The 21,813-nt window shown below is 43.9% G+C and overlaps 2 protein-coding genes across 8 annotated transcripts in view; one reads left to right on the top strand and one right to left on the bottom strand.

Annotated features, from left to right (window-relative positions):
• Positions 1–1,511: 1,511 nt before the first annotated feature.
• Positions 1,512–21,208, top strand: LOC125446834 (G-protein coupled receptor 161-like). Its single transcript, XM_048520723.2, has 3 exons — positions 1,512–1,822; positions 3,381–4,941; positions 13,353–21,208. Exons 2-3 carry the CDS (start codon positions 3,741–3,743, stop codon positions 13,493–13,495), a joined length of 1,344 nt encoding a protein of 447 aa, XP_048376680.1. The 5' UTR covers positions 1,512–1,822; positions 3,381–3,740; the 3' UTR covers positions 13,496–21,208.
• The window catches only part of LOC125446801 (creatine kinase U-type, mitochondrial-like), a 50,265-nt gene continuing 43,867 nt past the window's right edge, over positions 15,416–21,813 (bottom strand). For all 7 annotated transcript variants that reach the window (XM_048520637.2, XM_048520634.2, XM_048520631.2 and 4 more), the window contains exons 8-10: positions 18,141–18,275; positions 16,563–16,688; positions 15,416–15,643 (exon numbers count right to left, since the gene is read on the bottom strand). In XM_048520637.2, coding sequence (XP_048376594.1) covers positions 15,527–15,643; positions 16,563–16,688; positions 18,141–18,275 — 378 coding nt within the window. In that variant the 3' untranslated portion in view covers positions 15,416–15,526. The remainder of the gene's footprint in view (positions 15,644–16,562; positions 16,689–18,140; positions 18,276–21,813) is intronic.

Genomic DNA, 21,813 nt, shown 5'->3' with positions numbered 1-21,813 from the left:
CTATGCTATCCCTGATCGTCCCTACTCTTTCTTTGACCATTTTCTTATTCCTCACATAAGTGTAAAATGCCTTTGTGTTCTCCCTAATCCGTTCTGCCAAACCTTTCTTGTGCTCCCTCCTGGCACTCCTCAGACCATTTTTGACCTCCTTCCTCGCCTGCATGTAATCCTCTAGAGCTGAGCTTGACCCTAGCTTCCTCCACCTTATGTAAGCTACCTTCTTCCTTTTGACGAGAAGCTCCACCGCTCTCGTCATCCAAGGTTCCTTTATCTTACCCCTTCTTGCCTGTCTCAGAGGGACATATTTATTCATCACTTGCAACAACTGTTCCTTAAACAGTCTCCACATGTCTATAGTGCCCTTACCATGGAACAATTGCTCCCAGTCCATGCTTCCTAACTCATGTCTAATCGCATCATAGTTTCCTCTTCCCCAATTAAATATCCTCCCATTTTGCCTAATCCTCTCCTTCTCCATAGCTATGTAGAATGTGAGGCAGTTATGGTCACTATCACCAAAATGCTCTCCCACCACAAGATCTGATACCTGCCCCGGCTCATTTCCGAGCACCAAGTCTAGAACGGCCTCTCCCCTCATCGGCCTGTCAGCGTACTGCGTTAGGAAACCCTCCTGAACACACCTTACAAAAACAGCTCCATTCAAATCTTCTGCTCGAAGGAGGTTCCAATCAATATTAGGAAAGTTAAAGTCACCCATTACAACAACCCTACTGCGTCCACACTTTTCCAAAATCTGCCGACCTATGCTTTCTTCAATCTCCCTGCTGCTATTGGGGGGCCTGTAGTAAACCCCTAACGAGGTGACTACTCCCTTGCTGTTCCCAATTTCCACCCATACTGACTCAGTAGGCAGATCTTCCTCGACAATGGAAGCTTCTGTAGCTGTGATGCCCTCTCTGATTAGTAGTGCTACACCCCCATTGTTTATATGTGAGTGTTGTCTCGTTATAGCCTGACACCCACTTTCTCCAGTCAACTGATCAGAATGGACCTTTCTTTTTAAACTTCTAACTTCTACAGGGAAGGGGCAGTTTGAGAGGTGGCCACGTCCAGGCACTTGCTGAGATGATAGCAGCTCACTTCCTCTGTCCGGAACAGAGCGCCTGTCTTTCTCATATCAACAAACAGCCCCCCTGCCTCCCACAGACTGGGCTTCAGTGCACACCAATACTAGGATAGGAGAGTTATTCCTGAATAAAATCCCCTTTCACAGGCTCAGATCCCCACCTTCCTTCACTTTCCACTGTGACAGACTCTCTCTCTCCGGGATCGTTATGTTTTATGTATTCTCCAGTATGTCTGTGTCTCCGGTTTTCTGTTTTTCTCCAACTGTGTTTGTTACTTTTTGCTTTTGAATGTGTGCATTTCTCTAGTTCTTAATGGACTCCTGTGCATTCATCGTTTTCTGGTTGGTTCGTGACAGTCTCTATTCCTCCCTTTCTCTGTCCCTTTCTCTTTCTCTGTTTTATTTGGTCTTAACAGCAAACCGAGTGAAGTGAGACACTCCAAAGCCGGTTTGATAAAGGAGCCATGGGACAGAGACAGGAAACTCGCCACTTCCTTTCGCGGGAGCGGTGGGGTTTAACTCAGCCGCAGTGAAACAGACGCCTGCAGCTTCAAAAAGAACGCCTGCACTTTGAAGAAAACAAAACTCGACACAGGTGGAGGCGAAATTCCCCGAGAGAAAGCCGAGGGCCAACGTGGAGCAGAGATCTCCCCCAAAACCCAACTGAGGGTGAACTTCATTTTTAGTAAATAGTGACGGGGATCTAGTAGCTGTGGAGTCAGTGATGTTGAACTGGTAAGAGCACAAATGAATTGAATCATTGAAGTGAATTCTTTCCTCAAAGTAATGATGTTGTTGAAAGTTAAGGATTCCTCCGGAAGCACCTTGCGTTGGGCGCATTGAAATGAACGGGTAACAGATTCCCTTTTGGTTATATTCAGCAAACTTTCTGTAGCATTTCCAATGAATTAATTGGTAATATTTCAGGGGAAGGCTCCCACTTTCCTTCCCAGGGACCAGATGTGAATTATATTCCCAGTTTCTGCAGGGTCTGTATGGCCGGAATAGTTCATCATGTCCCCTGCTCTCCCCAAAACCTGTGCTTCATTGAAACTTACGGCTGAGATGTGACACCCGGTGCAGTCTGTATTGAGTTGGATAGACTCCAATGTCTGACAGTGGCAGAATAGGATTGGAGTTGTCACTTCTGTGCAAGGTTCAGTAACCAGTTACCTTGAGCCTATGGGTTGCCAGGGCCTCCTGGCAGAGTGGGTCATTGTCCAGCATGGCTGGATCATTATTGACCCCAGGCTCTGGATAACGTTGCTCTGTCCAGTGGCCTAATGGATTGCTTCATTCTGGCTGGATAGGCAGCAGGTGCACTTGGCTTCAGGGTTAATCCTATAATTGCTGCACTATGAGATTAGATTAGATTAGGTTCCCTACAGTGTGGAAACAGGCACTTCGGCCCGACAAGTCCACACCGCCCCTTTGCAGCATCCCACCCACACCCCCTGAAAACTACATGCATTTTAGCATGGCCAATCCACCTAGCCTGCACATCTTTGGACTGTGGGAGGAAACCGGAGGACCTGGAGGAAACCCACACAGACACGGGGAGAATGTGCAAACTCCACACTGACAGCTGCCCGAGGCTGGAATCGAACCCAGATCCCTGTTGCTGTGAGGCTGCAGTGCTAACCACTGAGCCACCGTGCCAAATGCCAGCCCTTGTCATGTCTTTCTGATTTGTATCCATACAGAGCTCTCTTCATTCTGTCATTAACACCAACTCTAGCAAATCTTTTATTTCTTTCCAACAACTTTGACCTTTTGAGCTTAATGTGGTGATATCCTTGTTATTTCGTTTCACCCACCCTCTACCCATAACCTAGATCTCACACTGTCTGCTTGCTCCCCCTCCATCTTTATATGAATAAGGCATAAACTATTCAGCCCCTCAAACTTGCTTTGCTGTTCCATAAGAATGTAGCTGGCCTGATTGTAACCTCAAATCAATATTTCTAATACCTACCGCACCCCCCCACCCCCAGCCCGCTTATCCACCTGTGCCGTAACAATATTCAATGTCCACTGCCTTTCCTGAGAGTTCCAAAGACTCATGACCCTCTTTCAGAAAGAGATTTTCCTCACCCTCATATTAAATGGGTGACCCTTGATTTTCAAACAATGACACCAGTTTGAGATACCCTAACAAGAGAAAACCTCTCCACATCTACCCTGTCAAAACCCCTCCGGATCTTATACATTTTAATCAAGTTGCCTTTTACTCTTAGACCCTCTGGCAGATACATGCCTCACCTGTCCAACCTTTCCTTTCCACCCATTCCAGGCATCCTCCGAGAATGCAGCACTCCCTCAGTGCTAGAATGAAGTGTCAGCTTAAACCTGTGTTCAGACCCTGATGTGCCATTTGAGCCAAGAATGCCATGACTCTGAGGGGAGTTTGTGGGCAGCAAATTTTTGTCTCCGTCCGAAAGCATACAGTTAGATATTTGCAAACAGTTGCAGCTGACCAACCCGCTCTACTGGGGAAGGAAGAATGTAACTATAGCAGAATGGCTGTGATTACTGTCTCTGCAAGTGGAACTGATTGCTGTGGCTTGTGCTCCCAGAGCGACCGGTAACCAGGGAGCTGACTGAATTTGTGAAAATATCGGTTTTGGATTGAGTGCTTGCAGTGACATTAAAGATGAACAGTCTTCACGGTGGGATCCCATCAGGGTTTGGATCCAACAGCAGCGGACAACCTCGCCCGTTATTGGCAGAAACTGCTACCCAGGCGATTCTTTATCTGCTCATACTAATCGTTGGCCTTCCGTTGAACATCCTGGTCCTGCTGTTAGTCTACAAGTGTAGATCTTTGAGGAGCATCGCCAATATATTTGTGGTCTCCCTGGCGTTAGCTGATTTTTTAATTGCTCTTTTAGGCCTGCCTGTCGTCATCATAGCAACCATTGCCCAGAGTTGGCCCTTTGGTGGGACATTTTGCCAAATCTCGGGCTTCCTAACGTTCTCACTGAGGAATGTCTCCATCCTGTCAGTGGCTGGCATCGCTGTGGACAGATATTACGTCATTGCGAAGCCCTTTATACTGACCATAACCAGGGACAGAGCTCTGAAGATGATTGTCTTCCTGTGGTGGAGTGGCCTGCTCTGTGGAGTCCCACCGCTCTTTGGCCTTGGGCTTTACAGGTTTTCTCCCACAAGGAGTTTGTGTGACTACAGCTGGCCTGACGGAGGTTCCAGTCTGGTGTATGGGATCTACCTCTTTATTTGGATCTACCTGACCTCTTTGCTAGTAATCGTCGTTTCCTATTACTTAATCTACCAGGTCACCCGTGAGCACGTGAAGTATAAAGCACAGCGTTTTGCCAATAACCTGTCTGCCAGGCCAGAAGACAGCTCAATTCCCAGTGAACTGAAGTCCTTCAGACTGCTGCAGGCCAGCCTTTCAAGAAAATGGGCGAGTTTCATGTCTTCCAATTCGGCTTTTAATCTGAATGCCAGCATCCCTTCTGACGTAGCAATGGAGTCTAAGACAACGAAAACCATCATTGCTGTGATAACAACCTGCCTTGTTACCTGGCTTCCCTACTTCATTCTGAACTTCTGCTGCAGCTCTCTGTCCAACAGCAAACCTCCCAGAATGCTGGACTTCCTCGCCACTTGGCTGACCTTTGTGAACTGTGTTCTGAACCCCGTCCTCTACGCTCTCCTGAACCGTCAGTTCAGGCACTGTCTCGGGGAGAACATGCGCCTCTGGTTTCAACCCTTTGCTCAGCAAGCCTCAGATGATGCCCCAAGGTCAGCTGGCACCACCCACAATGGGGGCATCACCAGAAGCCGGGCTAATGTTGGCGATTGCTCAGCTCCCTTCTCCACCATTCGAGGTACCTCTATCCCTGTTTGATTCTGGGTGTGGGGCTTGAAGACTAGTTGCACATTTCTGACAGATATGAGCAAGAACCTGAAATCGATAAAGCAGCGCGTGTCTGGTTTATTCTGTGTAAGATACATCTGGCTTTAAAGGTGGGGGGGAGGTAGTGACTTAGGTGAAGGGATTAGTGAGCCATTGGCTTCCTGACAGAATCATTGAATTGTGCAGTGTCGGAGGAGGCCATTCAGCCCACTGAATCTGAACCTGCTCTGCAAATGAGTGGGTTGCTTTGTGCAATTTCCCCCTAGTGTAAGCACATGATCCTGCAGATTTTCTTCCTTTGCAAATATCTGTCGTGTTCCCTTTTGAAAGTCTTGATTGACCCTACTTTCTTCATCCTCATCAGAAGTGCTTCCCAGCCACAACTGCTCGCTGCCTCCTACTTCTAAAGAGGCCTTCTAGACAAACCCCCACCCAGACAGTTCCCACAAGTGGCTTGTAATTAAGGATTGGCATCCAACGGGTTATCCCTGCTAGATTTGGAGAACTCTTCCAAACTGGAATAACCTCTTCCCAATGTCTCTATCAGTTGGTAGAAGAGCAGGCATTGGAGAAGGCTTCATGATAGGATCTGTAGAACTCTTGTGGGTCAGACCAAACCCCCTGAAAATATATTCAGAAAATGGCCTAGAACATAAATCTTTCTTTATTTTAAAAGGTAAGTGTAGGGTGTTGTGTTCCAGATGCAGTTCAATTGGTCAATCTACTTGACATGAGGTGAAATGCACTTTATTCGTACACGATAGTTTAGAAACAACAAAAGAAAGAAGAAATTGGAATAACAACACTATTGAAAGTCTTAACCGAATAATAGATTATTTTACTTCTAAACAGTCACCGATCCAATAACATCCCATAAACACACCCTTGATAAAGGCAAGTCCTGAAAAATAGATTGTCTCACAGCCAATTCTGCAATCCAGGACAATAAATCATGAAGAGAAAACTTTGAGAGGGAGACAGTAGCAGGGAAGGATGCACTGCAGAGTCGAAACCTAGTTTCAAGACCCCAGCAACTGCCACTGAAAAACTAAAACTAAAACCCCCGGCTCTGTGGGAGCTTGCTCCATACATTCAGGCTGCCTCTGTTGTTCTAATTTAACAATAAACCCCAAGGACTAACAAGCTGTTTACTTTATGTGCTTTCAATAGGAAGTTTTAAACATTTGACTTAAAACCTCTCTTCAAAAAACAGGTCAGAATATAACTCTTAAAGCAACAGTATTGTTACATCTTCCCCTTAAAAAAAAAACCAAAAAATACACAAAGATAGCTTTTTTTTAAAAGAAAGCCCTATTAAACACATTACAATACATTTACATTACGTTGACTCTAACCATGCAAACATTCAGCATGGCAGTCCACTCCAATCTGTGTTTTCCTGTCACCGAATGCCTCTGTCTGTCTTCATCCAAGTTCTGACAATGGATCGGCAATTACATTCTCTCTTCCTGCCAGGTGTACAATATTCAAATTGAATGGCTATAGTTATTAGCTTCATCTAAACAGTCTCGAAAATTTATCCTTATATTTTCCCAAAACTTTAATGCATTGCGATTAGTATATACAAATGTCTCAGCACGTTCCTAGCAACGTATCTGCTGAAATGTTACAAAGTTAACACCAAGGTCAAGGCCTCTTACTTGATTGTGGACTATTTCTGTTGATGATTATTCAATTTTCTGGAAAAATGCACAACAGATCCTGCTACCATCTGGTGACTTTCTTGCAAGTGTACAGCACCGACGCCCACATCGCTTGCATCAATAGACATTTTTAATGATTTTGCGAATTAAGTGTGGCTAACACTGGGGCAGTGCTTAACACAGCTTTCAGCCTGTCAAATGCCTTCTGACATTTCACCATCTACTGAAATGTTCCGCACTTCTTCAATAAGTCAGTCAGTGGAACAATTACACTGCTAAAATCCAGTATGAACTTCCAATAAAAACCACTCAATCCCAGGCATTGTAGTATTTCCCTCTTCATCGATGGTATGGAAAAGTCACAAAACTCACTGGTCGTTTGTCCAATGACATGGCCCAGGAATGTGACTTGTGCTTTTGGGAACTCACCCATAGCCAGGTTTATCACTGAGCTTGCCACCCAGAGTTGATCCAATAGAAGCTCCAAATGTTCCTGCAACATGTGACTAAACAATCACCAGCTTATTAGACCATAAGACCATAAGACATAAGAGTGGAAGTAGGCCATTCAGCCCATCAAGTCCACTCCACCATTTAAATCATGGCTGATGGGCATTTCAACTCCACTTCCCTGCACTCTCCCCGTAGCCCTTGGTTCCTTCTGAGATCAAGAATTTGTCGGTCTCTGCCTTGAAGGCATCCAACGTCCCGGCCTCCACTGCACTCTGCGGCAATGAATTCCACAAGCCCACCACTCTCTGGCTGAAGAAATGTTGTCTCATTTCAGTTTTAAATTTACCCCCTCTAATTTTAAGGCTGTGCCCACGGGTCCTCGTCTCCCCATCTAACGGAAACAACTTCCTAGCGTCCACCCCTTCTAAACCATACATTATCTTGTAAGTTTCTATTAGATCTCCCCTCAACCTTCTAAACTCTAATGAGTACAATCCCAGGATCCTTAGCCGTTCATCATATGCTAAACCAACCATTCCAGGGATCATCCGTGGGAATCTCCACTGGACACGCTCCAGGGCAAGTATGTCCTTCCTGAGGTGTGGGGCCCAAAATTGGACACAGTATTCTAAATGGGGCCTAACTAGAGCTTTATAAAGCCTCAGGAGCACATCGCTGCTTTTATATTCCAACCCTCTTGAGATAAACAACATTACATTCGCTTTCTTAATTACGGACTCTACCTGCAAGTTAACCTTTAGAGAATCCTGGACCAACATTCCCAGATCCCTTTGCACTTCTGATTTGTGAATTTTCTCACCATTTAGAAAATACTCCATGCCTGTATTCTTTTTTCCAAAGTGCAAAACCTCACATTTACTCACATTGAATTTCATCAGCCATTTCCTGGACCACTCTCCTAAACTGTCCAAATCTTTCTGCAGCTTCCCCACCTCCTCAGTACTACCTGCCTGCCCACCTATTTTTGTATCATCGGCAAACTTCGTCAGAATGCCCCCAGTCCCTTCATCCAGATTATTAATATATAAGGTGAACAGCTGTGGCCCCAACACTGAACCCTGCGGGACACCACTCGTCACTGGTTGCCATGCCGAGAAAGAGCCTTTTATCCCAACTCTCTGCCTTCTGCCAGACAGCCAATCCTCAATCCAAGCTAGTAGCTCACCTCGAACACCATGGGCCCTCACTTTGCTCAGCAGCCTCCCGTGACGCACTGTATCAAAGGCCTTTTGGAAGTCTAGATAGATAACATCTACTGGGTTTCCCTGGTCTAACATACTTGTTACCTCTTCAAAGAATTCTAACAGGTTTGTCAGGCATGACCTCCCCTTACTAAAACCATGCTGACTTGTTCTAATCTGACCCTGCACTTCCAGGAATTTAGAAATCTCATCTTTGACAATGGATTCTAGAATTTTACCAACTACCGAGGTTAGGCTAATCGGCCTATAATTTTCCATCTTTTGCCTTGATCCTTTCTTAAACAAGGGAGTTACAACAGCAATTTTCCAATCATCTGGGACTTTCCCTGACTCCAGTGACTTTTGAAAGATCACGACCAAAGCCTCTGCTATTTCCTCAGCCACCTTCTTCAGAACTCTAGGATGTAGCCCATCGGGGCCAGGAGATTTATCAATTTTTAGACCCTTTAGCTTTTCTAGCACTTTCTCTTTTGTAATGCCTACCATACTCAACTCTGCCCCTGGCTCTCCCTAATTGTTGGCATACTACTCATGTCTTCCACTGTGAAGGCTGACGCAAAGTCTTATTAAGTTCTTCAGCTATTTCCTTATCTCCCATCACTAGCCTTCCAGCATCAATTTGGAGCGGCCCAGTGTCTACCTTTGCCTCTCGTTTGTTTCTTATGTATTATTGATGTCACCACACAATTGAGTAATCCCGAACTAACTTTGTTGACTAGTCTTTGAAATGTGCCTGGTGCATTTTTCATACCAAATGGTATGACTTTAAAGTGGTACAGTCTATTTCATGTCACAAAAATCAAAACTTCTTTCAGATAAAGGGATCTGCCAATATCCTTTGAGTAAGTCCAACTTTGGAATACAGGTTGCTTGTTCCACCTTCTCAATAAAGTCTTTCAAATATGGAACAGGATATGAATCAGCTTTTGTAACTGCATTTACTTTGCGATAGTCTGCACATAATTGTTAGGTATCAGGTGGTTTTGGCACCATTACTATGGGTGAGCTCCATTCACTACAACTTACTTCAATTATATTATCTTTGTGCGTACAATCTCTTTTTGAACCCGAGCCGGCTTTGGAGGTTAAGTCTATAAGAATATTGTTTCATTGGAACAATGTTTCCTGTCTCTACAACATGCATCATTAATTAGTACTTCCTAGCTTATTCCACCATAACTCCCCATGAGATAGTAATAAGTCTTTCAGGTCATTTCAGTTTTCCTCTGGAATGTAACTCAATAATTTATTCCAATTTTTGAGAACTTCCTCACTGTCAATTTAATTTGAGGAATGTCCAATTCAGAATCCTTTGAACTTAGCTCTTCACTTTGTATTGAAACCAGTAACATGTTCTCCTTTTGCTTTCCTTCCCTATCCAAATATCTTTGGAGCATATTCACTTGACATACTCTGCGAGATTTCTTTCTATTTGATGTGCTTATCAAAAATTCACCTCACTCAATCTCCTTTCGATTTGATCAGGCCCACTATACCTTGCTTTTAAAGATTCACCCTACCACTGGAAGTAACATTAACACTTTATCTCCATTAGCAAAACTGTGAGTTTTTGCTTTATTGTATGCTTCCTGTTTTATTACATGCTGTGCTACTTTCAAATGCTGTCTATCCAGCTCACCCACTCTAGTCAATCTTTCTCTACAATTTGACACATGATCCAAATATGTGGTCTCTGAACTCTGACTCACCAGTTCCTACCTAATTAATTTCATATTAATGTCATGTCCAAAAACTAATTCAAATGAATTGAATTTGGTAGATTCATTTGGTGCATCCCTAATTGCAAAACATACAAACGGGAGTCTTTTATCCTAATCCTCTGGATATCCTTGACTATGGGCTCCCAACGTGGTCTTTAAAGTTTTATTACCACTGTTCTAATGCTCCCTGTAATTCAGAATGGTACGCAGTGGATTTGAATATTTTTATTCCTAAACTGTCCATAACTTCCTTCAATAACTTTGATGTAAAACTTGACCCTTGATCTTATTGTATCCCTGTGGGTAGTCTCATTAAAATAATTGAGTAACTCTTCTACAATCCCTTTAGCCATGATTCATTACGGTCAATAAATACTGATCCCCACTTTTTGTTTTAGGTAGGGATCCTATGCAATCAATTAAAACTCATGTAAAGGTCCCTCAGACGTGGAAATGGGTATTAAGGGTGCTGGTTTTATCACTGCCTGACATTTTCCAATTGCCTGACACATATGACATGCCTGGCAAAATTCAACAACATCCTTATGTAGTCCAGGCCAATAAAAAATGTTTTTGCGTTTTGGCTTGAGTTTCCCTTACTCCCAAATGACCTCCTACAAGTAATTCATGTACTTCTCACAACACTTGCTTTCTATAACCCACTGGTAATACTATTTGATGAACTTCTGCCCATTTCTCGTTCACCTGAATATGTGATTGTCACCAATTCCTTATCAAGATGTCAATTTTAAGATATCAACATTCTAAGATACACTCAGATTCTTCTTCTGTGTATGCGTTTTGGTACAACAGTGTTAGCTTTTCATCTTTACATTGTAACTCAGTTACTTGCTCTGAACTGAAAATATCCACTTTGTCCTCTACCTGTTCTTCTGTTTTCTCAATAATTTGATCAACCATGGTCTCTGATAATTCTACTCCAACTTCCTTACCTTTATTCTTTGGTTTCTTCTCCTGTTTCCACCTGTGGTTTTGTGACCTTGTTACCATATTGTCAGGAAAAATCCCAGATATACCTCCTGTACCACGTCGGTTGCCTGATTTTCCACTGGCTTTTCAACCACAGTAGGCATCGCTCCTGCCTGTGACCAAGCCATATCATTACCGAGCATAATCTGTATGCCCGGAACTGAGAGTTTCTCTTTTACTCCTATCACCACTTTACCACTTTTCACCAGGGTCTCCAACCTCACTTTATACAATGCAGCACTGCTCTAATCACCAGGAATTCTACCTTTTCTGGCAATTCTTCTTGTGAATTACATATCTCTTGATTTTTAGCCATTAAGGATTGACCTCGTCCTGTATCTCTCAAATTTTTTTATTTCTTCACCTGCGCCCCCTCGCATGCATGCGTAAACCTTAACTTCACGAGTAAATTCTTTTATGAGATCTGGCAGTTCAACTAACCCCTTCAACAGGTTGAATATTCTTTTGCAGCTTTTTAACTTCCTCTGTACTTTCCTTTACCACTTCAACAAAACTCACTGACTTATCCTGTTTTCCCACATCTGTCTTCCCAGTGCTTTTTCTAAACCACCAACATTACCACTTCATGTGACCTACTTTATTACAGGGAAAACACCTGAGCTTTCCTATTTCTCCTCCCCTCTCATGGGTTTCCTTCTTACCCTGTGGTAAACTATCTTTACTATCTTCAATGCGATTTCCTCTTCCCTTACCACCTGAGGATTTCTCTTTCCCCAATTTCTATCCCTCATAGACTGAAATTGATGTCAGAAGGTAAACTTTGGTTTACAAACCAACTCAAAATCATCTGCCATTTCAGCTGCTAATCTCATTCTCTTAACTCCCTGCTCCTCCACACGAGTTCCCACAGCCTCAGGAAATAAATTTTTGAACTCCTCCAAAATAATCGTCTCTCTGAGTGTTACATGTTTGATCTGTTTTCAATGCCCTTATCCACTTATCAAAATGACTTTGTTTGATCCTTTCAAACTCTGTGTGTTTACCAGGTTCCCTCCTTAGATTCCTAAAATGTTATCTGTGGGCTTTTTGTACCAGCTCATGTGCACTCAAGTGGGCATTTTTCATGGCATTATACTCCGGAGATGTCTCTTCTGACAGTGATGCAAATACTTCACTAGCTCTATCTACCAACTTTGTTTGGATCAGCAAAACCCACATGGTCACCCACCATTTCATTTCTTTAGCCACTTTCTCAAATGATACGAGAAATGCTTCTACATCCTTCTCATTGAAATTCGCCAACATTTGGTCATATTTAAACAGGTTCCCACCTACGATGGAATTGCTCCCCGTCACTGCCCTTGAGCCAACTCTTACTTTTCATCTCTACCTTCCACATTTTAAGTCGACTTTGAGTTTTCAACCTCTGAAGTACAAAAAACTCTCTTTCTCCTTTTCTTCTCTGGCTTGCTTCTTCTCGGACCGTCCCTTCCTTTGCTTTCTCCTCTGCTTTAATCATACTTCAAACGGTTTCACGTCCAAGCTGCTTCATTTTCTATTGAATTCTAGCAATTTCCAAAGATTCTGATGGCATTCCTGGAAACTGTAAATGCTGCGTGATTATCTCCTCTTTCTTCACAGACACAGACAACACATCTCCAGCCTGTTTGTCAATTCCAAAAGCTTTGCCTTATTCACTTTCTGTAAAACCACTGAAGTGACTTCTTCCACCCCCAGGAAACTCTTAGTGACTGAAAGAGCCGTTACCACGCAAGGCACACCCTCTTTAAACCAAGTGAATTCAACATCCGAAATAAAAAACATTACCTCTCAGCACTCACTTCCTTCGAGCCCAACAATCCTAAACCCAACCTGAAATTGGAGATTTCAATTCCGACAAAAGGCCCCAGTCATTTGTGGACCAGACCAAACCCCCTCAAAATATAATCAGAAGACAGCCTAGATACTAACTTTTTCTTATTTTAAAGATAAGTGTAAAGTGTTGTGTTGCAGATGCAGCTTGATTGGTCAATCTACTCAACATTAAGCAAAACATATTTTATTCATACGCTGTAGTTAAAATACAACAAAAGAAAGAATAATTTGGAGCAACTTTGGTGTAAGACAGGTGTAAGAGCTGAACAGAGAAATAATAAGAGAAAATGAGAGTTAGAAAGTGGAGGAAAAAGTACCAGCAGAGACAGAGGGAGAGAAATGGAGAGATAGTTACAGGGAGAGAGAGAGTGAACAGTGACACAGCAGATTAACAAGTTACAACGAGAATAGGCTGGAATCAGGTTTACTTGTTTCAAAGAGATTGGAGAGCAGGAGCTGATGCACCTTGTTTGTTGTCTTATTTTCTTGTTGCAGATTTGCCGAGGCCAGCATCCCCAGCATTCCCTGTGGATTCCTCACTCTTCAGGAACCCTCTGGTGAGGTCACCATCAGCATCCTTTCAGCAGAGAGCTGTTCCTGCTCAGAGACATCACAGTCACGCAGCAGTGGGAAACTGAGCCCTGTAACAAACTGACCCTGGCAACGGTCAGTGAGTCCTGGCAACGGACAGGAATCTCTGCCAACGGTCAGTGAGCCCTGGCAACGGACAGGAATCTCTGCCAACGGCCAGTGAGCCCTGGCAATGGACAGGAATCCCTGCCAATGGTCAGTGAGCCCTGGCAACTGACAGGAATCCCTACCAATGGTCAGTGAGCCCTGGCAACGGACAGGAATCCCTGCCAACGGTCAGTGAGCCCTGGCAACGGACGGGAATCCCTGCCAACGGTCAGTGAGCCTTGGCAATGGACAGGAAGCCCTGCCAATGGTCAGTGAGCCCTGGCAACGGACAGGAATCCCTGCCAATGGTCAGTGAGCCCTCATAATGATCAGTGATCTCCGGAAATGGGCAGTGACTTCTCCTCTTCCCAGTGGCAAATATCATTGACCAATGGCCAGTGACCACTCAGCAATGAGCCATGATCACTAATAATGGGCTTTGATCGCCAGCAATACACAGTGATCCACAGGAATGGGCAGTGTGCACCCAATCCTGGTTTTCTGATATTGAAGCATATGTGGATCATTTTAAATGACAGTTAACAGGAGATCATCTGCAAGTGAAAATAGGGCAAGACTTTGTCCATCAGGACAGGTGCAGAACAGAAAGTGTTTCAGAATTGCCTAGGATTAGATCCAAGGAGGATTTAGCTTCAGATTGTCTACTGATGGATTGACCTGTCTCCCAGTGGCTGCAGCTAGGACACTATTTCTACTTTTATAGTTGGATCCTCCTGAAAGAAAAACATTGGCAGCGCAAGGCTTGGTGTTCCCCCAGTTCAATAGATTCACCTGGCAGACACAAGACCCAATATCAGGGATCGATGAGCAGCAGCAGCAAAACAAATAGCCCCTCAGGCCAGAGCCTGTGAATTATCAAACGAAAATGTTTAGCCTATAACAACAAATTGTTGCTGAATTAAACTCTAACGCTTCCTGATTTACTAAAAGTGTTCTTACAATTCCCACAGATTGTTGGGAATGTGAATGAGGGGATCCGTGTGTCATTGGAACCTCGAGCTACAGTCCCAGAACTGATGACAAATGGAATAAATGATAATCAGGTTCAAACTCTAAAGCCAGGATTGTGCTGTTAAGTGGGTTCTATGTTGGAAATCTGTTCACCCCTCATTCTTTAAAGCCCAGCTGGAGGCTGTTTTTTTTTCCCCTTTGGCTGTGTGATTTCTCGTTGAGAATTTGTTGCGGTTAAGATTCAGGTACTTTTTCTGCGGCAAGGATAAGCCTCCAGGGGCTTGCAGTGTTCAGGCAACTCAGTCAGTCTTGATGCCAAGTGTTGATAAACTGACACACTATGGGAGGCATCACCTTCTCTCACTGATGTGCAGAGCCACATTAGTGCAGACACATTTAGCACAGAGTGTTTGGAGGCTATTTTATTCTTCTATAATCAAACAGTGTTTAGATTAGATTCCCTACAGTGTGGAAACAGGCCTTTTGGCCCAACAAGTCCACACCTCCCCTTGAAACATCCCACCCAGACCCATTCCCCTATAACCCACAAACCCCTGCACACTATGGGCAATTTAGCATGGCCAATCCACCTAGCCTGCACATTTTTGGACTGTGGGAGGACACTGGAGCACCGGAGGAAACCCACGCAGACACGGGGAGAATGTGCAAACTCCGCACAGACAGTTACCCAAGGCTGGAATCGAACCCGGGTCCCTGATGCTGTGAGGCTGCAGTGCTAACCACTGAGCCACCGTGCTGCCCCAAAGTGTTGGATAGGCGCCTGTGTCTGTGAATCTCTCCCAGAGTGGTAGGTCAGGGCATGATAGGGAAAGGTATAACGACCATATTTTACTACAAGATGCACTATCGCTTGAGGAGGTTGACAAAGACATTGCAAGCAGCAACACTTTTTAGTTCATGTGGTCAGGAAGTTTATTTATCTGCTGTGTAGGTGCAAGGATTTCCAGATTTAGGACATGTTTTGAATGATATCAGTCTCAATGGTGATTACAGGTGATTTAGCGCCGGCTCTGAGCTATTGGTGCTGGAATTTTGATATCCTGCCCGCGCTGGAGTTTCTTCTCGCATTCAACTAAATAGTTGACTCCATCGACCACCAACTGAACCAGCTCCACCTAAAGAAGGAAATTCAACATTCCAGTTTAATCTTTTATATTTGAACAAGGGGCATTCACAACAGCTTGATTATTTTGCTGGAAATAAAACTCTCCCCATTTCCCTGCCATGTCTCCTCACCTCCTCCCTCAATTTCTAACCCCTCCTGCCACACAACCCATTTCCACAAAGAAGCCCCTCACTTACCTCCCCCCCTCCCTGTCCTTCCCCACATCTGTCATTCTGAACCTGCACTAATCCCTTCCCGCTCTGATCCAACCTACTGCCTAAAGAATCCCATCCCCTTTCCCACAAACTCTCCAAAGTATGGATTGTTCTCCAGCAGCCTGAACTTGCAAAAAAATGAAAAATATCTCCCGTTACATCAGAGATAGTAAGAACTGCCGATGCTGGAGTCAGAGATAACACAGTGTGGGGCCAAATGAACACAGCCCCATTTCTGAAGAAGGGTCCCACCCTGAAATGTCAACTTTCCTGCTCCTCTGCTGCCTGGCCTTCTGTGTTCCTCCAGCTCCATACTGTGCTACCTCTTACTCCTGTTACATCAGGTTTCATACTTGGATAGCAAATATTGAACAGTCCTGAATGTGCCAACAGCTCTGTTCACAACCAATTTCAATATTCGAGCAAGTTTGTAACATCGCTCATTTAGATTTGCTTGAAGTCAAGTTCACTCCCTGCAAACAAAAGAAATATGTGCAAACCTTCTACCTTTTTGCGAATTACCCAGGTGCCTAGGCTCTCTATAATTATCCATTGTTTTCCGCCTTACAATGCCGCAGCCAATCTATCGGCACCCTTTTCTCCTGAAAAGTTTTGACCCCGCGCGTCTATTCAGCAAACCCCTCTCATCCATCATCTGGCCTAACCCCTCTCCCTCTCACACAGGGGTGTTGCTGGTTGAGGACAGTAACTTGCCTCAGATTTGCCCAGACGGTCCAGGTTCGAGATATCGAACACGCTGCCCACAGCCGCAGTGTCCACACCCCCTGTCCCTCGTTTCTGCAAACGCAGGTTCTCCAGGATCTTTGAGAAGCGAGGATCCTGAATCAGAAATAAAAGTTAGATAACCAGTAGCATGCATCGGACTGAAAGCTATTAAAATCCAGACGTATGGGTTTCTCATGTTTTGGCCAAGTGATGAAGGGCTGGAGTTGAAATAGTAATTGCTGGTTTTGAGGTTTTAAGGAAAGGGAAATATGGTTTTTATAGAACAGCTCACATTCAACACTCAAATCATTGCAGTATCTTTCCCCTACTTGTTAAACAGGTTGTTCTGAGGAACCATCAATTTGAATGCCAGGTTGCCAACGTGACTTGGGCATCTTACTGGAGATTTTATCACATGACCTTCTGCAGCCAATCAGCTGTCCCAGACACGCTCACTGTTGGTCAGTTGATGTCCATCCCGATCACACTGTCTCGGGGCCATAAAGGAAGGAGATGGTCTCTTTTGTTCCAATCTAAACAAGGAACTAACTTACATCTCCGTATAACCTTCAATTTTTTTAAAGTTGACTCATTTACACATTTTGACACATGTTTGGGGCAGGTGGAATTTGAATCTGGACCTTCTGGTCCAGAGTTTCAGACACTAGCACTGTGCAACAAGAGCCTGTATCTTTCCATTTCAGGACCAAAGGGAGATCATTCACACCAGGACCCAGTGCCATGAATGAGTCACTTTACGAAAGGACTTGGTTGTTTTAGTTAAGGCTGTGCTGTCCACTGGGAACTGCACAGAGACGGTGATTTCCCCTGTACTCCAAATAAACTCACATTATCTCCAGCCGCAGCTGGTATTTACTTCTTGATTGAGGTTGGTAATTTGTTTATTAGAAAATGAAGGGGATGAGTGAATGGCAGTGATCTGATAGGACCTGAACAGTCACTAGGATATTGACAGGTTTTATTTTCCTCTCTGGATCTGCTCATTACAACAAGATGTATGACTTTAGTTTCACGACCTCAGAGAGCCTAGAGGCAAAGTAAGGCTCTCTCTACATTGTCCCTACCAAATTCTTCCAGGATAGGGACACCATGGGCTAGGATATACAGTAGAGTTCCTTCTGCATTGTCCACTTCAATAAGCCCAGCCCTTAACACCTGTAGAACCTCCTATAATATCTTTGTTGTCATTACTGTTTTCTAAACCAATCAACCTGTGGACTTTTCAAGTCACGTTCTGTTTAATACCATTCCATTTTAGAACAGTCTGTTTAGATTCTTGTGAGCAGGAATCGCTGATGGAATCTCTGCCCCCTAATTTGTCGCTTAACTTCACAAGGAATTCATTTACAGATCTAAAGGAGAGAGGCCCACTCTATTTCCTTTCCTTTCACTGATATTCTCAGCACTTTAAGTGTTGTTAAGAATGTTTTGCAGTCTGGAATGAATTGATTGCAGAATCATGTACAATGGAGAGTAAATGATATTCATTAGAATCCGGTACACAACATAGTCAAGCCCAGTTGGAAAATGAAATTGAAATGGTACCTTGCTGAGCATCGGTAGTTTGATGTGTACCCCAGCTCGGAGCCCAGTGCCCAGGTTTGATGGGCATGTCAAGATGTAGCCAAGTCTCTCATTCCACATAAACTCCCAGCCTTTCTCAGCGATCAGTTTCTCAACCTGAAAAAAAACATTTTTGTTTCAAATCTCAGATTTGTGTTCCGTCTTCCTAAAGCTGGCAAGAATGAATAGACTCATGCAATTACACTGAACGTACAATACGAAAACATGACATTTGATTCTGTGCTGCAGTTTAGTCTCCACATCAGCCTCCCTCAGCCCTCTTTCACATAACCCTGGCAAGATAACATTCTCCATTCCCTTTTCTTTCGTTTGTTCATGTAGTTTTCCCTAAATGTAATCTATACTGTTTACCTCAACTACTCCATGTGTTAGGGAATGCTGGACATTCTTATCACTGCCTGGATAAATGAGTTGACCTCTCCTAAAGTGTAATAATGGTTACTGAACCAACAAGTTGTCAGTCTCAGCTTTGCTCAGTGACATCCTTGCCTCTGGCTTAAATACCACATTGAAGGGCAATATAGATGTTAGTCTCACGCAATAATGAAGGAGTAAATTTTCAAAAATGTCTTTGTCATGATGTTTAGATCAATATCCCTTGGAATATAACATTGACCTGGAAGGTATTAATTCCAGTCATGATGTAGTCTTAATAATTAGGAAACATTTCTCTTGTTTTCTTACTCTAATTGTTGGACTATCTCCCTCAAGAACCTTCATGTCAATTCAATATTGATGTCAGCCAATGGGTGACCTTACACAAGTGATTCCACTCACAATAGCACTTTGCATTTAGCAAAAAGAAGGTCTGCAGATGCTGGAAGCTAGCGTCAATAAATGTGGAGCTAGAAATACACAGCTGTTCAGTCAGCATCAGAGGAGCAGGAAATTCAATGTTTTGGGCCAAAGCTCTTCATCAGGACAATACTTTGCGCTTATATTGTTTCTTTAACATGTTAAAATGTCTCATTGATTCATAGGATCATTAACACACAATAACAATTGGAAACCTACCCAAAGCAGCCAGGACAGGTGACTATAGATTTAGGAGACAGTGAGCAACAGAGAGATAGGATTCCAGAGTGTAAACTCTACATAGCCAAAGGCCCAGATACCGATGCTGGTGCAAATAAACAGTCTGTGCATAAGGCCAGAACTGGGAGAGTGCAGATATCTTGGCTGCTTGCAGGGTTGGCAGTGACTCCAGAGCCAGGGAGAAGAAAACCGTGGAGGATGAAAGTCAAGATTTGGGAGCCTGTGTTGGACCGGTATATAGAAGCAATGTGCAAACAGGACTTGGGAACGCGAAGTAGGATTTCAGATGAATTGTTTTGATGGAGTGCGGACAATAGAAGCTGACTAAGTCTGTTTTGGAATTGTCAAGTCTGGAGATATCAAGGACATAGGTGAATTGTCTGTTTGTGAGTTTGCAGAAGAGGATTCAGTGCCTGTAGTACTGTAGCGCAGTGTGAGTCAGCTCCATTTACATATAGGGGAATAAACTGAGTTACTCTAAGTGGTATTTGTGATTCTGTTCATTAAGCAAGGATTGGTCATAATGATGAATTCATTATAAAATCCAATGTAGACTGGTGCACTCACCCTTGAGATGTTTGGACATTCCTAGATACAGTGCAGTGTCTATTTTTATCGGTGTTGTCTAGCAGCATTTTCAAAACCCAGTGTGGTAAGGTTATTGTTGTGAAAAGCCTGGATTAAAGACGGGTGTCACAGTAGGATTTGGTTTGATTTATTATTGTCACAGTTACCTAGCTATGGTGAAAAGTTTTGTTTTGCATGCAGTACAGGCAGGTCACACCATGCAAAGAGCATAGGGTAATAGGACAAAGCAAGGAATACAATGTTATGGCTGCATAGAAGGTGCACAAAGAGCGAGATCAACGTTAAATTTAAAATTTGAGAGGTCCATTTAATAACAGCGGGGAAGAAGCTGTTCTTGAACCTGTTGGTACATGTGTTTAAGCTTTTGTATCTTCTGCCGATGGAAGAGGTTGGAAGAGACTACAACTAGGGTAGGAGAGGTCTTGATGACTGCCTTTCTGAGGAGTCAGTGGATGGAAGGTTGGCTTGCATAATGGTCTGGGTTGTGTTTGCAACTCTCTGTAGTTTCTTACTGTCCTGGGCAGAGCACTTGCTGTACCGAGCTGTGATGCATCGGGACAGAAGGCTTTCTACGGTGTATCTATAAAATTGGTAAGTGCCTTAATGGACATACCACATTTCCTCCACAAGAGTTTTCAGTGACTACTGGCCTCTTCAATGGTTAAAATCTCACACAGCCAGCTTTGTTATTTTTCCCTTTTAAATTCAAGAATGCTTGTGTAAAATGAAATACAGTGTGGCTTTCATATTTCCCACCTCCAGTCTGACCAACAATGAGGCATAGAAAAGCCAGGAAGAAATGGAAAACTCAAGGGTTCAGATTAAAGGTGACAGAGAGATGGGATAAATTGAAATTTCAAGAGGAAATGACTGAAACAGAGCGCACCTCGTAAAAATGAGGAGGAGGCAACCTATCGAGTGGAGGAATGCCATTCAAGTTTTGCCGGGGGAGGGTGTGGATAAAGAAAAGCAGTATTAGTAGGGGACAGTACCATGAGAGAGATTGACACCGTTTGCCACAAAAAGATTGTGAGTTCAGACATTGCGATGCCTGGCTGGTGCCAGGGTTCAGTACATCAGCTTGGTGCTAGGCAGGAACCCAAGATCAAGTTGGTGTGGCCCATATTCATTTCAATGACATTGGTAGGACAAAGAAGATTCAGCGTAGTCAGTATGAGCAGCAAGGAATCAGATTAACAAACAGAGCCTCAACGGTCATAATCTGTGATTTATTACCTGAGCCATGTGCAAATGTCAGGGGGCACAGCGTTTCAGAAAGATGAATGCATGGATCAAAACCTGGTGTGGGAGAAGTTCCTCTTCTCGTTACTTGCTTTTCCCAGCCTCATAACGTTTAAGAACTTCTCGAATGAATGAGTGATTTTATTGTCATGTGTATTTCACAATAAAAGGCAGTGAAAAGCTTTCGTTTGTCACCACAATTCACACAATTCAGTTGTGAATAATTTAAGGGTAAGGGGAAAATAAAAAGATAGAGCTTGAAGAGATCCCCATCAGTGCTGATCCAGCTTATCACCATCAACAACATCTGCACCACCATCCCTCCTCTACCTCTTCATCACGATCTACACCAGACCCCCCTAGAGTCAAAGCTGCCACCTTTCACCGCTGGACTGATTCTGCTCTGCCACTGCCAGTCGCTACCATCCTAGCCGACTTTGGAGTCACATCTCTTGCCACTGACCCTCCTCATCATCCTCTGCTGCTGCTTCACCATCGCCAGTGCTGGAGCCAACCAACAACAAAGTCACTGATCCTTTAGTGCCATCTCTTGTTGCTGGTCCTACTTCGCTGACATTGCCTCCACCGACGCAACAGTCACCGATTCCAAGGCCAGGTCCTGTGCTCGCCCCTGAAAGTAGGTAAGGGCTCACTCAAGGTCCTCCCTGGGCTCTCACAAGGCCAGCATTGGGCCTGATTGAGGTCCTCCCTGGGCCCACTCAAGGTCCAGGCTGGGCGCACTTGCAATTCTCCTTGGGCCCACTGGAGG

This window comes from Stegostoma tigrinum, chromosome 36, assembly GCF_030684315.1.
Source record: "Stegostoma tigrinum isolate sSteTig4 chromosome 36, sSteTig4.hap1, whole genome shotgun sequence".
Taxonomy (NCBI): Eukaryota; Metazoa; Chordata; class Chondrichthyes; order Orectolobiformes; family Stegostomatidae; genus Stegostoma; species Stegostoma tigrinum.
Note: the sequence above shows the minus strand (reverse complement) of the source record. Positions and strands in the feature narration are given on the sequence as shown.